At 44.7% G+C, this 17899-nt stretch overlaps 1 protein-coding gene and 1 long non-coding RNA gene across 3 annotated transcripts; both read left to right on the forward strand.

The window, feature by feature from the left end:
- Nucleotides 1-5384: 5384 nt before the first annotated feature.
- TMEM169 (transmembrane protein 169) lies at nt 5385-11621 on the forward strand. 2 transcript variants are annotated; one of them, XM_019522643.1, is made up of 3 exons: nt 5385-5814; nt 6522-7091; nt 8158-11621. In XM_019522643.1, the coding sequence occupies exons 1-3, from the start codon at nt 5514-5516 to the stop codon at nt 8163-8165; spliced, it is 879 nt and encodes a 292-aa protein (XP_019378188.1). In that variant the 5' UTR covers nt 5385-5513; the 3' UTR covers nt 8166-11621. The 2 variants fall into 2 exon arrangements, with proteins under 2 accessions (XP_019378188.1, XP_019378187.1); XM_019522642.1 differs by having other exon boundaries at nt 6522-11621.
- Nucleotides 11622-12643: 1022 nt separating this feature from the next.
- Nucleotides 12644-17233, forward strand: LOC109301459. Its single transcript, XR_002098538.1, has 2 exons — nt 12644-13816; nt 16599-17233. It is a non-coding gene; the product is annotated as an uncharacterized LOC109301459 (long non-coding RNA).
- Nucleotides 17234-17899: the final 666 nt, after the last annotated feature.

Raw genomic sequence — 17899 nt, forward strand, 5'->3', positions numbered from 1 at the left:
AATAACAAGTCGCTTGGCTAATAAACTGCTCCCTCCCCCGCTATCTCTGAAGCCCTGCCTGTTCCTCTCCTCCTCACCCCACCCTGCTGGGAGTTATTAGATTCCTGCCTGCCCCCGGGCTCCCATGTGGAAAGCCGTCAGCATTGATACCAGACGTGAAAATTGTCATGCTCCACCTACACTTTGAGATGTCTCAGTGGGTGACTGAAGGGGCTGATGCTGTAAATTGTTACTTGAAGCAGAGCTGCCAAAACTCATCCCCTCCAGGGGCCACCTTGGCAGGAATTGGAGTGCTGAAACCCCCCCCCCCCCCCCCACCGAAACCTTCAAAGAAAAATGAGGTGCGTGCTTTCGTGATAACAGTTTGTGTCCATGCCCTATGGGTCCCTTTTTTTTTAATGAGTAGAAATTGCTTGTTGTTTGAGTTCATCTGTGCTGAGACCAAAACCCCGCGGCGTTCCCAGGGAGGAGTAGCCGGCTTGGGTTTGAACCTGTCAGATTCACCAGTGCTTGTGAGCTGCTCCTCGACTTGGGAGTTCAGGGCTGAAGCAGAGCCTGCACCGTAGGAGAACTTCCATCTGGAGAGCAGCACGCATATAGTCTGCGTGATGGGTTTTACGGAGGTGAGAGCGGGGCCGCTGCTGCCTGGTAGGCGTTGACAGAATGTGGACTGGATCTGTGGTGGGGAGACCACCTGTGGCTGTTGAGCGCAGTGGTGGCAGCCCCTCAGTATGAGGATGACAGAGGTAATCATAGGTTATTAAGGCAGAAAGGATTGTTGTGATCATTTTCTGACCACTAGCATTACCCAGACCGTAGGGCTTCCTTGCATCAATGCCTGCTTCAGGTCCAGGAGTTTCAGTGGAATTAGGTCGTTCCTGTTAGAGACATGCCCAGTCTTGATTTAAACACTTCTACTGATGAAAAATCAGCCACAACCTTTGGTAAGATGTTCCAGTAATTAATTATCCGAACTCTTAAAAAAAAAGGTGCCTTCCTTCTAATTTGGATTTGTCTAGCTTCAGTTTCTAACCATCAGGTCTTGTTATAATTTTATCTGCCAGATTGAAGAGACCTTTATTATCAGATTTCTGTTCCCCACGTAGGTGATTACTGTGGGCGAGCAAACACTTGATACTTTCTTTTTGATAATCAAGATAATTTGAAATCCTGGAGTTCTAGCTCTAAGGCATACTATCCCATCTTTTCATCATTTGTACGGCTATTCTTTGACTCCTTTCCAACTGAACAGTATCCTTCTTGAAGTACGGATACCAGAACTTTTTGCAATGCTAAATACAGAAATAATATAACTTTTTTACTCCTACTTGACATTCCCCTGTTGATATGTCTGAGAATGGCATTAGGGCCCCTGTCAGATTTGCACATTTATAGTGCAAATAAATGTGTTAATCACACCATAAATGGTACACATTCAGCCAATTAATGATACCATAAAATGCCAAAACAACCACAAAGACATTCTGTATATAATATACTGCATCTTTGTGGCTGGTTTGTATGGACCCTTAAATTGAACGTGTGGCATGCCCTTAGGTTCAGCTGGCCGTACATTATAATGCCCAAGTTTCTTTAATCTTCCTAGATGAGGTGACTGCCTTGTCTCTTTTGCGTCAGCATTTAGGCAGATTTAACCTAGGTCACAGCTGGAGAAACTTTAAAAATATAGGAGACCCTTGCCATTTGCGGGGGATACATTCTCGAGATTCCTGTGAATACTGCACTGTACCGATAATTGGCTAGGATAAATAGGCTGGAGACAATAATTGTGCTAACTAGCATTTTATTCCAACTCTACTTGAACTCAAAAGTAATAAAACCCTTAGCTGATCGCTAATCAGCTGATCGCTAATCTCCCTAATATTTCTTGAACTCGCTCCCTCGCTCCTCGCTCTCTGTCTCGTAAGCGGCAGTGGTGGTGGCCAAAGGACTTGAGAGGGTTGACAGGGAAGGGTTTGCAAAGGAACATTGTGATGGGAAGCTGTTCAGCCTTTTTCTATAGGTCCTTATAAATTTCTCGGTAAGGCATCATTGCAGCTTCAGTTTCCCTCTTAACCTTCAGACTCCGTTCCATAGAGGGATCATATTCAAACATTTTGTCAGTGAGTTGTTTGTTGTATCTGAAGAGCTTGGCCAGTGTTCCTAATATGAAGTCAGGTCTTTCTGTCTCTTCATTTTCATCATCTTCATCTTCACTGTTTGTCATGAGTTCTGCTAGGTCCTCATCAGTCAGTTCCTCGGTGTGCAACTCAATCAGTTCTCCAACCTCCAATTCCTCCATATCCTCAAAACCTGCCCCTCCAAAGTCATGGGCCATTCTCGCAATCCTTTTGATCTCCTCACCGACAGATGGGAGACCAGTGAAATCATTGACTGCTTCTTCCACAACTCCCTCCAACAGACGTTGATGGTTGATGGCTTTATTTCATTGATCGTCTCCTTTATGCTAGTGATGCAGTTAGTGATGTTGTAGTCTTTCCAGCATTTCCTAACATCAAGTGTTTGATCACCTTCCAGTGCATTACAGATTTGACCAAAGGTGCGCCTGGTGTAATAAGCTTTGAAAGGAGCAATCATGCCTGGTTGAGAGGCTGAACGAGGGAAGTTGTGTTCGGCGGTAGGAAAACCACTTCCACATCCGGGTGGGCAAACTGCAGACTTTGTGGGTGGCCTGGCACATTGTCCAAGATGAGTAGCACTTTGACGGGCAGCCTTTTGGGGTCTAGGTATTTTTCTACCTGTCAGATGAAACAGTTGGGGAACCAGTCCAAAAATAAATCAGCCGTGACCCAGATCCTCCTGTTAGACTGCCAAAAAACCACAAGCTGTGCTTACTCTTGCCCTTTATTGCCCTAGGGTTCAATGTGCGGTCCAGCAACATAGGTTTCACCATGCAGTGACAAAATGCGTCTCTCTGGCTTTAGAGTTATTTCTGCATTTTACAGCAGGTTTGGTGTGGGCTGCTGTTCAGTGGTAGTGAAACTTATCTGTCCCTTCTTTGAAGCTGTGCAAACTGAAGGTTGGGTTAGAATTGGGAGTGCTCAGAGTCTAATCCCACCCCAGCTTCTGTCTGTTGGTCCCAGATTATAGACAATTGCCCACCATTATGGCATCCGAGCTCTAAGAGGTGCTAGGTGAATGTTTCCTTTTATCTAGAAAGAGAATATTTTCTACCATATCTCACAGGGGTATTAAGTTGAATGAGCTACTATTTCTGCACTGTCTTTCATGTGCACCACATTATGTACATTTGGAATATTAAAGCTTTAGAGCATGCGTGTGTGCTGGGTAAGCTTCTGAAGAATAGCAGCAATTGGAGTGAGTTTTCTGCATGGCCACTTGCCCTCCAAAGATTTAATCAAGTTCCTATTGATAGAGACCAGGTCTCTAGAGTACTGCCCAAGTTTATATGTTAGGAGCCTCTTGTTCTCTTTGTAGTTGATGGATAATTTGGTGTTGAGCTAAAAGGAAGGAGAGTTGATATGTAAGCATCAGATTTTCCTGGGGGTGCTGTGGTACATGCAATTTTTTTTTTAAATTTGTGGGTAGCCCATTACTCTTTTATTTTTAAGTATGTGGACTGTTAGTTATCTGTGCACAAACTCCAAAGATACTAGTCCTGCATGTAATTCAGACGCTTGACAATGCAAAGAGGCACTGTCCCTAGGAAGGAACTGCTTCTCTTTTCTGAGCTGCATTGAATTTTTAATGCCTTGATATGGGACATCCACAGGCTTCCCCTAGGGAGGTGTATGGGGCAGCAGCCTTTTATTATCTTTCCTCCTATTTAGGGGTAGAGGAGAATTAAAAAAAAGAAAAAAAGAAAAAATGATTCCAATAACTATTCTAAACACTAGCCACAAACCAAGCCACACCCTGTTGAGATGCCAGACTGAGATATCCTTGATAATTTTCCTTCTTTCTTGATTGCTTTGATCAGCAGTGAAGGAGGAAACCATTTTGCTTTTTGAACCATGATAAATGATCAAAATGAACACCCTGTTGAAGTGACACTGGGAAGTTGGATCTACTGTTTGGGGCTGTTGGTGGATCCAGGTGTATGATATTGTGTTGGTTTATTTCAAAGGTTTCTGCTTTCATTGAGGAAGCATTTGAGACCAGACAGCTGAATCTAAACATGTCCATTCTTTTTTTTTCCAGCATTGATTCAAATAAAAGAATTTTCCATAGCATGGAGTGGGCTGAAAGTCATATGAGACAAACATCTTATAATTTCCTGTTGAAGAAATTCTTCAGATACTATCCAGGACTTTAATTCTTAGTTATAGTCTTTTACATGGTCTTTTAAGCATTTAAATGATCAGCCTAGAGCTGCAGGGCTGCTAACACATAGGCACTCTGTTTTAATCCTTGTTAAAGTAACTGTGAGAGAGTGTTGGCATGATCAGTTTTTTCATTTCCTGTAGCATGTCTAGTCTGAGAATCACATTCATCCTGTGGATGTAGGATGGACACATGTATTATCCACCTGGATGCAGCCAATGCTGGTCTATTCCTACATGCTTTATTCAGGCAAGCCTCTCATTACTGTCACTTTTGATATCAATGGTACTTTTGCATAAGGAAGAGAAAATCAGACCCTGAGTTTGATGTGATTTGGAGCAGTTACATTTTTTTTTTCACATAACCAAAATATTTCTTTGGGATTTTTTATTTTCAATATAGTCCTTTTGATTTTAGTTTGTACTTTAAAGGAAAAAAAAATCCTCTGGTTATTACTAATAGCCGTGCATATTGCTAGAGTGGAGAGGTTTTTTTAGAATCGGTTTTACTTTTCATCACTTATTATGTTGTTTGGGGGCTGTTTGCATTTGCCCAGCCTCCGATGATAAATATCAGCATTGTCTGAAGTAAATGAAAGAAACTGGCTCCAGCATTGCTGTGAAATTTCACTGTCGCAGTTGTCTCTAATCAAGACATGTCCCTAGGCTAGTCAATTTCATTTTATTTGTCAGTTTCACTTTTTGGTTCCTGTGGACTCTCGTGCCCAGACTGCTACGTGTTGTTTGTTCCTAACATTGCAGAGGAATGCTAAGATCTCCTGACAAGCCATGTTTGTTCATATTAAATTTTAACAACCATTCCCATTCGGCCAACTCCTATGTCTCATTTTAAAGCTGGCACATAAATGTAGGTCTGGTTCATATTCTAAAATATGCATTAGTGTAATTAAATTTAAGATCAGTAAGATGGATTTCTTTTAAACCAGTTTTAATCATACGTAAGGCAACTGTGCTTTCAGTTTGGGTAGAAGTGTCTCTTTCAAGGAAAGCGTTTGCAGATTTTTATACATGGAATAAATGGGATACTGTTTTGTGTGCCTGTTTTCTCTCTTACTGTAGGTTCAGGATACATTGCATCTGTTGGATGCTGTGACTAAGATGACTTCATGAAGCTGAGCATCCCTGATTGCTGCCTGATCCATGGCTCATAATTTCAGGAGCTGATAGGTAGTAAACCCTTATTAAAAGATGCCCAGCGAGACGCTTCAAAGCAGCAGCGAGGTGGAGGAAGCGGTGCAGAGAGAGAAGGGTGGAACACACAGCCCTCACCGAGGCTCCCTGCGGAGAGCCGTGGCTACCGCAGTCACCTTTGATGGAGAGGCCACCATGGACAGAAGGAAAAAGAAAAAGAAGGAGCCCCGCCCAGAGTCCATAATAGTTTATCGCTCAGAGAATGAAAATAAAGTGGAAGAAGAGCAGGCAGATGAAGAAGGAGGCGAGAGGAGTTCAGAGGAGGGCTCCAAGTTCTTAGGAAATCCCATAGCAGATGGTACGTATGGCCAGGGCCTGCAGCTGGGGGCTGCTTTTTGGGGGTCACAGGGCCAATGAAAAATAAGATGTATGGATCAGCAGAAAAAGAAGGGCCCTGGCTCTTGCTTGTAGCATTTTAAGTGAAGGGAAGGACAGAAATTTTGGAAGCACATCTGTTCCTGTTTAGCAAAATCCACTTTGAATATCTATTCCACAGTTAGAGTTATGCAGGAAGAGTTCTGTTTAGAGACCAACTCCTTAGACTTAACCTGCTCAGTCTCTGAATTTGGTTGACAGCATATAAGACAGTGAGTGTAACGAGTATATGGAGGGGATCAGAAGGAAGTGTAACATACACCATCTTAGACCACCTCTGACTCTTTCCACTCTCTCTTTCCCTTACCTTCCTCTGGTCCACTAGCCGCTGTCCCCTGCCTTCCCTCCACATCCTCACCAGTACAGGTGCCTGAGTCTTCCCTGCAGTTTCTGTCAATCAGAACAGCACCTCTGTATATTGTCACCCCACTGACTTTCCCTCCATTTCCCTCTGTGATTTCTTGCCTGAATTGCACAGTTTTCTTGCCCATTTTTTAAAAACTTAGTATTGTTTTAATTCCTTAACCTGTGTTATCTAGTTTTGTACAATGTCCTTGGGGATTTTTGTGATGTGCCTTGCATAAAGATAAGATTAGATAGAATAATGATGCAACTTCTCTGTAATTGTAGGTGTCTGGAGCATGCCCTTAGACAGCCGATATGTCACCTTAACTGGAACCATCACAAGGGGGAAGAAAAAGGGCCAAATGGTGGACATCCATGTCACTCTAACAGACAAAGAGCTACAGGAACTGGCTAAGTCGAAGGAACCTCCCAAAGATGAAACCCCTGAGGGGAAAAAGACTTGCGATGTTGCGGTGGACAGAGGTCCCCATGTCCTCCTTTGGAGCATTGTCTGCCTTCCTATCATCTTTGTAGTGTCCTTTGTGATTTCATTTTACTATGGGACCATCACTTGGTACAACATATTCCTGGTATACAATGAAGAGAGAACCTTCTGGCACAAGATCACCTTCTGCCCCTTTCTGATCATCTTCTACCCAATTATCATCATGGCTGTATCATTTTCCCTAGGCCTATACACAGCGGTGACACAGGTTGCCTGGTCCTTTGGAGACTGGTGGCATGCTGTGAGAGATATGGAGAAAGGGTTTTGTGGCTGGCTGTGTAGCAAACTGGGCCTTGAAGACTGCTCCCCATACAGCATAGTTGAGCTACTAGATTCTGACAATGTCTCAGGTAGCCTCTCTGGCAAGGGCTCTGCGCAGGGTGTTGAGACCTCAGCAGTCTGAGCCTTTGGTCTTGGCTGACTCTCTGACTCGGTTGTTTGAGTGTATTGCAACTGATCCCCCAGGCAAATAACTACACTGACTTGTTATATTTTAGCAAACACTTAAAGGATAGTATTTGGGTGATGGGTGGGCAGGGTGGGTGTCTTACATGCGCACAGAGCGCCCATGCGCTGGATGAGATGGCATTTGTTGTGAGATGAATGTGCATGGTGATGCCCTAAGGCTGCTGATTTGTTTAGTGTTAGGTTTTAGCTTTGCATAGCTGGGAGAAGTTCCAGGTCTGTTGGGTAGGAGTGGGAACTTGGATGTATGTGGCTGAAGTGTGCCAAAAATTCCCAGCTTTACAAAATGCTATTTTTTAACTTGTAGGATAAAACATCCAGGTGAACATAGACCTAGCTAAAGAAGTCTGAACTTGGGTCAGGGCTGGTGCCCAACTCCTGCTGAAGTCTGTGAGGACTTTGCTCATATGATCTAGGGGCTAAATTGCAAAGTGTGTGACTTCACAGAAGTTTTCTTAGATACAGATACTCTGGGAAAAGTATTTCAGTAGTTCAGGCAAACGTAGCAAAGCTGCCGTCTGTTTGGGATGTAAGCAGAAGTCCAAGCTGTGCCAGAAGTTTCCGTCTTTCTTAATCCTCCTATTGCAACCTCAGAAAGAAGCTGTTTGCCTGAGCAAAGATCAGCAGCTTACACTTGTGAATGCAGCATATGGGTCATGCGAGCACATATACTGGTATTTCCAGTTGCACAGTTGACAGCTCCTGAGGAGAGCAAATCTTGCTATAATGGTACGAGGCAGTAGAGTGGTCTTGCTGCCCTTATCAGACAGTGAATCTCCCCCTAGGGACTGGGTAGTCCTGAGTCTGTGTCTTTCAGTGCTAGTGCAAAATGCATTAGTGTCTTAGCTCAGGAACTCCCTCCTGATTTCCTGGCTCCATAGAGTTAGTTATAGTCAACAGTGATGGATTTCAGCCATCGTGTAATTTCTACCACATATCCTTACATTTCAGTGTCATAATGGTTTTTCCTTCTGTGGGGATCCTTCTTGGCATGGAGTGGACTCTGAAACCGAGACTGAGGTTGTCATCACATCCTGGAAGAACTTAAGAATGCTGACACAGGAATTCCTCTCTGACTGTCAGATTTTGGACTGGGAAGCCAACATGAGAGCATGCAGGAGGAGGTTTGATTGAGTGTGTTGGGTTGAATTTCAGGGTGCCTGAAAAGTGATTCATTTTTCCAGCTCTCTGCACCTGTGAACTTTGTGAGTAAAGGTGAGTAAAGCGTCCTGGAGTAGAGTCCAGTGCTTCATCATCCCCAAATTATGCACATCAAAGGCTGCAGCACAGCACTCATCATTCTCAGTGCCCTGTTCCTAACCAGGAAGGGCCTATCAGTCACATGCACGTGGACCAGTGAGTCATAGCCAGAGCGCAGTCCATTTGACGTTATGGCCTTTCTGGGCACATGCACTTTGCCTCTCCCCCTGTGCTGCAGGCTAAATTATCTGTTCCAGTGTTCAGGCTGCCAAAAGCATGGTACTAATACAGTAGATTAAGCTGGGACCTGGGATTTTCCCAATGTAGGACCCTGGCTTATTTAAAAACTGTGTCTGTGTGGGGCGGGGGTGTGCGTGCACACACATGCTTGGACTGTCTTCTTCACCTGCAGTTTGCTGGTTAGCACTGGTGATGGGGTGGATTGATTGAAGGAAGCATCTTGTTTGGGATACAGCTGCACTGACAGCTCAGCGCTCACTCTAGCCTTACCTTTGTCCAGAGTCTGGTGTGCAGAGGACTGAACAAAAGGCAACCCATTGGCTGCTGGGCACACAGCAAAGCCAGATCTTTGCCAGAAAAAGAGATGACAAAATCCTTGGGGCAAGGAGATGAAAGGCTTTCCTCAGGCAGAACTCCTTAGACTTCATGAACAGCTTTCTCTGAGAAAACGTCTTTGCCACTTCTCCCTTCAGACTAAATAGCTTTTTACTCCTGAAGCTGTTAAAGGCAACCTCTGTAGTTGTAACGAACAATGGGATTTTGACTTAAGCTTGTGTCTTGTGGGGTGAGGGGAGTAAGGAAAAATGCAGCTGACTCCTTGAACTTCCTGTATAAAAAGTTACCGTTGTCTAAACTGTTCAGGATGCACATCAGGGTTTGTCCGCACGGTGCCATGTAGAGATAGATGATAGAGTTAGCTCTGAGCACAGCAGTGGTAACTAGCTTGGGCAGAGTGCCATGGTAATGTAGCTCCTGATTCCCAGGTTAGCTCATTCAGAGCTTGCTCAGCTGTCATGGAAAGGTACAGCATTGCCATGGCTTTACCTGATACCAAGAAAGCCGCTAAGCATTTGGGAAGGTAAGCTTTAGATGTCTGTGTTGCTGGTTTGCTTTGTTTTTAAATCTTGGTGGAAAGTTCTGCTATGGAATGAATGCCTCACAAATGTGAAGTACTTTTGCCTTCTCAACAGGGCAAGAAACTCTGAACTAAAGACCATCTGAAGAAGCACAGCTCCTTCCAGTGTGTTGCTGTTTGGCTTTAGCCTTTTGGCCAAGGCTCTCAAAACACTTGGGATCCTTATTTGCTGAATACTTGCATCACCACTCACAAGTGGTAGAAATATTCCTGTTTCATAGGATGTGTCTACACGTTCCTTCATGCACCATAATTATGGCACATTAAGTTTAGTACCTGTAATAACAGGTGCTAACTTAATGCGCTGTAAATTGATGCTACTGTGCATTAGCGCAGATGAATGCTTTTTAGGTAACACTTAATGCCCATTGCACTAAAACTACTGTACGTTAGTGCAGATAAACACTTTTTGTGTGACACTTAATGCTCATTGAACTAATCTACTGTACATTAGCATGGTTTTTGTCAGCTGTGCTCATGCACGGTAGAAATAGTCCAATGGGCATTAAGCATCTCGTGTAGACACGCTCATAGATGGGGAAACTAGTACACAGCAAACAAGCAACTTGCTAGAGATTACTGAATAGAAACACAAGTCTGGCTGCTTGAGCATTGCCTAATGCCCCAGTCTTATTTTCACCTGGTGCTGAAAGGCAGTGAATCATCTCTTGGCAGAGGGAATAACAGTTTGAGCTGATAGCAGATAAATTGCTGTGAGTGGCAAAGAAAACAGAAGACTCGTAGCACGTCAGGCAAATGTGGAGCTTTCTGCAAAGCTGTTATTTTGCAGTCCTTCTCTTAGGGACCTGACCTGAGGCCCTCTCTCCTCTTCCTCCTCCTCCTTCAATAGGAAACACAGGTTGTGAGGGGCTTCAGCTTTGGCTGCCTGTGAACCGATCCAAGGTTCTGAACTGCTCAAAAATCCTGCATTTGGAAATGGCAGGTGCCCGCGTGGCTGGGGTGGAGGAAGAGCTTAAATTTGATGAAGTGGGAGGAAGCATCCAAAGGCACGCCACTCGCCACTACCACACACACACGCTCTTCTGCCTTGTGGGTCGCTGCCAGCTTCTTTGCAAATAGAGGAATATCATTGCCTCATTTACCTTGGATCTGATGTATATAGTTTGCGGTAAGTGTGGTGGGGAGGGAAGGAGGACAAGTGAGGATCTTTGTTGAGAAGAAAGAGAGGAGTTCGGCCACTGTTAATACCAAAACATAGATGCTTAAAGGGACTGAGCAAGTGCTGGGTCTGTGGCACAAAGGGCCCTTTAGCAGCCAGAGAACTTGGATGATAGACACTATTTACAGAATACAGCTTTGTAAAATGTCCAGTCTCCGCTTTGCTGTTGGTTTCACCATGAACATTGCAAGCAGCCTGCTGGAGCGGAGCAAGCACAGCCAAATCTGCACCTCTTACTGCCACATAACTCTTTTGAAAGAGTCAAAATTCAACCCCCAGGTATAGCAGCTGCACTGCTGGGTGTACTGGAATCATTTCTATGGGTCATCTTCATATGAACAATCATGTATCTTCTATTTCTCTACCAATACTAGGCCTGCTTCCTCTCCTGTTGTCATGAATTGGTGCTTCATCACTCAGTGTGAGCAGGCTCAGGATCTGAGTAATTCTGGTGCTATTTGAATAGCTTTATTCCTGTCTTTTTAAAACCAAAACTCTGGATAGTATTCTCCCTACCCCAAAATAACTTGCTTAATGCTGCAAAATATCAATAAGCTTAATCATGTGATATAATAGAAAAAGCACAACTCCTTGCCTCCTTTCACTCCCTGCTGCGTGTACAAGTTTACATACGTTTTTGCCCATGTGCCGTTGTCTAATTGCAGGGGCGCTCCTGTAATCCCAGTGGTGGGATGCGTATCTGACTGCTCCTGCTCGGATGTAGTTTTCAATGTAAAGGTACTGTGTCTCTGCTGATTTGACTGCCTGTCCTTTCTCCTATCCTTGCTGGCCTGGATGGAGATTACTAATGATTCTGGCTTTGAAAGATGGTTGCTTTTATCCTCTTGCTTGACTCTATTAAAAAACCACGTGATGCTACGGATGCCGTTGTTTTTTTGTGCCAGTGAAGGTTATAAATTGTCTCTGTCTAGAAGCCCAATGTATTTTGTATCTGAAAATATTTAAACATCCTGTGACTGGCTGTTGTCTGTATAGAACTGCAATATGCTTTGGGCACTGTTTTTTCTTCAACCTTTGCTTTTTTGTTACACAAATAATCACTCTGATTTGATTTGTACTTGCTGGGTATCTACTTGGCTCCAAGCCCAGAGAACTCCTAGGGAAGCTGGCGCTGCCTACCAAAATAGGAAGAACTGTTACAGACAAACACAATATTGGTGGGGTGATGATTAGCTGCTATTTAGAGCTGTGCTAGGAAGCGTTTCTACAACTCCAACAATTTGCTTCAACAACATGCATCTGCCTGAATCAGTTGCAAGGGGACTCTCTGAATTTAGTTTTCCCTTGAATGGGTAGAAACATCAAATAAAATGCAGCCCATGCAGAGTTATGCAAGAACAGTACAGTAACAGTACTACTGTACATGGAATGAGAGGACACAATATTAATAGACCTTATTCTCTGCTCCCAAGGACCAGAGGCATCTCCTTGGAAAACCTGACTCTGCTCCCCCATACCGACTACCCAATGAACGGTAGAGTACAGCAGTGGTATTTAATTCACCAGAATAGCCATAGAGTGGATATCTCATGCTATTCAAATAGATTCATGTGTCTTCAAATTGCTGCAGCCTCCGTGAATACTCCTGCAAGCACCAACAGTGTCCTGGCATGAGGCGCATAGTGCAATACTGCTAGACAGGATGGGATTGCATTGCCTGAGGGGACAGACAACTTGGAATTCATCCCATCAGCCGGTAGGGAGGTTGAAGGAGGGCTGGGGGGCTTAGGACGTGGTGAGATGGGACCAAGGTGATCAGATTATTGGAGCTCATCATTTTCAGAGGGACAGATTTGCAGGCGAGTACTCACAGATGGAACAATGAGTTGTCTAACAGTATGGGAGCTGGGCACCAAGCAAGAAGTGTTGTCCTGACTACATGATGTATGCCACCTGAGGAGAGTCAAGATTTAGGCTGCCAAATTTACCCTTGGTAGCCCTGCTTTTGGGCCCAGGGTTTGGTCTGCTCCTTGGTAGTGTCTCTTGCAGAAGACTTGTCTACACGGGGGAAGGTTAATCTGAATTAATTCTTGAAGTGGATTAGTTAAAGGGTATAAAATTCCTGCATAGACACTCTTATTCCAAGTTAAAGTCGCCTTAATTCAATTTACCTGACAATGCTTGACTACACTTTAAATTAACTAAAGTGCAACTTTTGTGAGTGTCTGTCCATAGAGAAGCCCTTTAGCTCAGCTTTGGGGTTGTGATTTTTTAAACTCTTCCTTTTTTTCTTTTATTTCTTTCCCTATCCCCTCCTTGGATTTCTTCCTCTCCCTTGCCAGCCTCTTGCTCTGAGCACTGCGTGGTGGAGATACAGCTCTAATGCCAGTACCTTTCAAATGATAGTGGCTGGATTATCTGAAGTCATTGACTTCAGCTTCTGCACCCAAGACTGACTTAACACCTTGTTATCCTTTAGCAAGCATTACAACAAGCCTCAGTCAAAAATGTCATGTAGCTGTAGTATTTTATTACTGTTATCTCCCACATTTTTTCACAGTATGATTTTTCAGGTCCTGCGAAAGAAAACCACCTGAGATAGGGACTATGGGAAGGCCTTTTGGTTCCAGGAAATGAAGAGTGTAGGTGTTCTTCATCAGACAGAAGCAAGGCATGGCGCTGTCCTATACTGTAAGTAATACAAGATTTGGCTTCTGCAGAAGAAGGACACAAGATGGTGGCAGGGGAGATGGTGCAACAGCCCTGGAAAATTGTCTTCTGTCCCCACAACAGGGACAGGATGGAAAGTGGGGTTGTGGGTTGCCTGTGTCGCTGCAGCAGAGGAGAAAGGGCCAACACTTTGAAACAGCTTAAATCTGCATGAAGGTTACATCCATTACATCCTGAGGTCCCTTCAGAGACTGTTAAGAAAGGGCTAGTTAGTGTCATAAGAAGACTTTGGGGGGGTTGTTTTAATACTAAATTTATTTGCATGTAGATTGAAAGACTCTCAAAGCCCATTTTACACGGACCACCAAACAGCTGCCATACCATGCCAACCTTGGGTCTTATCAATATGGGCTGCATTTGAACAGGCAATCAAGAGAAATGTGGTTTAGTGCTTCTTTACTAATCCCCCACAAGCCATCCAGTCCCATTACCTTCCAGTCTCCTCAATTTCTCATCATTATATTCTGGTTAAAGTCTGTCAGGCTGCATTAAAATAAGAGGCAGTCTGAGTTCAAGATGATAAAAAGGACTTGTCCCCGTGTAATAAAGGCCCTTGCTTTTAGTGAACTAAGACATAAAATGCCAGCTAAAAGCAGGCAGCTACAATCTTTCTTGGTTTAGCTCTGTTGAAATCAATTATAACAGGGATGAATTTGACCTGAAGTACTGAGGTACTTAACCTCTGGAAAAGTTAAAGTTTCTGCTCAGATGTGAATTCTCTGTGTGTAGTTCTATTTCCCGATCATTTATTTCCAGCCAGAAATCTAGCTTCACAGGACAATCCCGTGCCTCCCCGTCGACCCCAACTGAATTCAGTAACACATTCTGTGTCTGCAAATGGATGAACATTCCCCAACAGAGCAGTGCATTCCCTCAGGGTTTGTGTTACCGGAGGTTCTCCACGGGTGTCTACACGAGATGCTTTACTGCACAGTAGAGCTAATTACTACACAATGAGCATCTGCATCTATGCGAGCAGGTGCTTATTGCGCAGTAACTGGCTCTAATCACAAGTACATTTGTTATCTACAAATGCAAGTAGCAAATTTACTCGTGATTAGTAACTAAGCAGTAGTGCACATGTAAACTCCCTGACTGGGAGCAAATGTGCTGCCGGGCAGCAGGGAACAGGAGATTGCTCTCTGCCCCTGGGGTCTGCCAGCTGCCAGGATGCAGGAACAATGTCCCCTTGCCCCTGCAGTAGGGAGCTCCTAGCCCCTGCTCCACGATCATGGCGCCAGTGCTGGGAGATCCTTATCTCCCAGTGCCAGCCCTGTGATCCTGAAGCTAGCACTGGGAGAGAAGGATCCCCCAGCCCCGGTCCCCTGATTGATAAGGATCTCCCGGCCTGGGTCCTGCAACTGGAGGATTCAGGCTGGAAGATGAGGATCTTTCAGCCCGTTCCCAGATTGCAGAGCAAGGGCTGGGAGCTCTGTGTTAGTGGGGGCTGGAGAGCCTGTTCCCTGCCCAGCTCCATGATTGCAGAGGGCAGGGAGCAAGGTCTCTAGCCCCTGCCCAATGGTAGTGGAGCAGGGGCTGGGAACTGTCCTGGTTAGGTGCAGGTCCCAACCCCATGCCCCAATCAGGCAATTGAGGTGCAGGGCTTGGAAAGAGCTGCAGGTGTGGGGCAGGTCCCAGTTCCTTGCTCCATCCACCAGTGGGGCAGCTAGCAATAAGCCCCCAGCTGGGTGGGGAATCCCAGCCCAGTCAGGCTTGCTGGTAGCTGCCCCATGGGCAGATCAGCCCCTCCCCTGCAGCTCATTCCAAGTCCTCTGTCCCTGATCAGGGAGCCAGGGTTAGGAGGTCCCTGCTCCTGGGGCTTGGGAACATTGTCCCCACCGGGCTCCAGTGGCAGATCCTGTCCCCCAGGGGCAGGGAGCAATGTTCCAGCCCCTGCCAGGAAACAGCTGTCTCCTGAATCCCTGCTCCCTGCCAGTCCCTGGGCTAGCACCTAAGGGGAGCCTAGAGCTTCCTCTGGCTGATGCAGGGGGCCAACACAGGGCTTGCGAGTGGCAGTGGGAACAGATTGCTGGCATGAGCAGCAAATTGCTCCTGAGACCCTGCATGTGTAGACACCTGCCTGGGTCAGTTTACTTTAGAGTAAATTACTCTAGACTAAACTGATCCTGCATTATTTGCAAGTGTAGATATGCTCCATGAGTCACACACATTAAGACCTACCTATTTCAAGGTGCCTTTGAATAACTTGAACTGTTTTGAGTCCCTTCTGCTACCCTAGGGGTGAAGGTGGAGATGATCAATTATCCCCATTAGAAAATACAGCAAGTGGGGGATATAAATATAGAGTAAGTAGAACTTATTTTATGGTAAGCTGTTTCCCTGGTGCACCTGCAACTGCCTCTTTAGCCACTCCAAATATGAGTGGCAGACTGAAATACTTTTACTGTGATAGTTCTGGCTGCTAGTCCAGCAAGGCCTGCTTTAGCTGGAACAGAGAAGTTGTCTTATTTATTCCTTCCCTCCTTCTGCCTTGTATTTCAGTGCTTCTCATCAGACCATTGAGGTGAGAGCTTCCAGTCCGAGCAGCTCTGGTATTTCTACAGTAGTGGTGCTCAGTGTTTTTAGACTTAAGGCACCCCACTGGAAAATACCGACTCTTAGTTTTCACTCATTTTTTTGACTTTGGGAAAACAGAGCAATTTTTCTATTGCAAAGAAATCTGAAAGACTGCAACAGGTCAGAATGTTTTTAACACTGGATTTTTATTTGAAATCTCTGTGTTTACCATGTGAATCATGCCTTTGCACCTAATAGTACTAACATTGTATGGCACCCTTGGATCTCAAGGTAACGCAGGGTGACAAGGCACCTTGGTTGAGAATCACTGTTCTACAGCATATCCCAGCTGTTAAAAACCCCAAACGTATTTGCAGCAAGTTGCCCTTTGTACTTACATAGTTATGTGCATCTCTGTGTCATCCTAGGTGTTTTCCTTAATATGTCAACATAGTAGAAGTGTGTGAGGAAACCACAAACACTCAGTGATTTTTTAAAGCACTAATATTTAACTGAGTGCCCCTGTAATTTTAAAAAAAATTCCTAATTGACAGCTGGGACACTATGGAGTAACTCTTGATAAAACATCTGTAATAACAATATGCTATGCTTGTCTCTCCTTCCATGATATGTGTTACTACCTTCTAGCAAAAAAGATATCTCAGACCTAATAGATTCTGCATTATGGGGGTTACTGTCTCCTGACCAAGAGCAAACTGCAGTAATTACATCTTTAAGACAGAAAGAATTTCTCAGCAGTCTGAAAAAGCTATACACCTGGATTGGGGCTGCCTGAAAAAACACGCAACAAAATTTGACATGCACAGGCCTGTTACTCTACTGTGTGTGCCTGAAAGATTGCAGGGCAGCAAGAGACCAGGGCTCGTTCCTAGAGGCAAAGAGGGAGCCCAGGGCACAGCCCTGTGCCCTGATGGCAGGTTGTGTGTCTTCCATCATCTCTTTGCTGCACCTGCTGCTTCCTCTATTACACCCTCTCCTAGCCCCCTTCAATATGACTGCACAATCGAGAGAGAGGTCACAGGTCCAATAAAAGTTACCACGAAAAAACAAAACAATCCTAGTCTGCTTCTTAAAAGTTACCCTGATTTTGAGCAATGCTTGTGAAATTTGTTTCAAGGTCATCACTTGAAAAACTATTGATTGAAAGATATGGAAATGTGAACATTTGCTTTTTCTCACAAGAAATATTGGTAAGATGTCACAAAAGATCCAAATTCTTTCAGAAAAGAAATCGCCTGGAATAAAATTAAAAAGTACCTGTTGTGCAATTTTGGACTGAATGTTGAACATGTGATAATTTCACGGATTAGTGCCAGGGTGTATACACAAAAAGCAGAAGCAGGGCATGGTCTCTGGTACTGGCAGCAGCTCAAGTAGCTACTGCACAGAGATGCCCTCCATCATACTGATTCTCTGCCTCTCAGCTGAGCCTAAGCAGATTCTGGCTCTGCTTATATAAGGCTATTTCCACTTCTAGAGGCAGAGATACATATTTGAGTTTAGAGGCATAGGAAGTAAAGGCTGAAAATAACCTCCTGTGGCATTTGTGAAAGCTGCTAAATCAGCCCATGGTTTGGGAGGGGGGGACACAAAGCAGGCAGATACTGTCTCTTTAACCAGTGCTTCCTCAAGCCTTCCTCATTTCACCCTCATTCCAGTCCGCTTCCAAGTGCAGGCAGACAAGTGAGGTTAGCAAGGGAATCATTCTCCATTCAGTTTGGAAAAAGATGGTGAGAGCAGCCTTGGCAGAGTGGAGCTTTGGTCCCTGTCTGCTTCACACACTGATTCAGGATCCCTCTTTCCTCTTCTTCTGCCTCTCTCTCTCTCTAATTTGATAGATATAGGACAAATCCCTGTGCCGTGTGGATTAAATAGTATTGCTAGCCAGAATGTGCATGTGCACGTGTCTGCAAGTGCACATGCAGGAG

This window comes from Gavialis gangeticus, unplaced genomic scaffold (genome assembly GCF_001723915.1).
Source record: "Gavialis gangeticus isolate Ggan-Ray unplaced genomic scaffold, GavGan_comp1, whole genome shotgun sequence".
NCBI lineage: Eukaryota > Metazoa > Chordata > Crocodylia > Gavialidae > Gavialis > Gavialis gangeticus.

Excerpts from the sequence above, each read along its gene's own strand:
- TMEM169 (XM_019522642.1), top strand. The coding sequence starts at position 5,514 with ATGCCCAGCGAGACGCTTCAAAGCAGCAGCGAGGTGGAGGAAGCGGTG. Across the intron at positions 5,815-6,521 it reads AGGAAATCCCATAGCAGATG|GTGTCTGGAGCATGCCCTTA; the intron begins GTACGTATGGCC and ends CTGTAATTGTAG.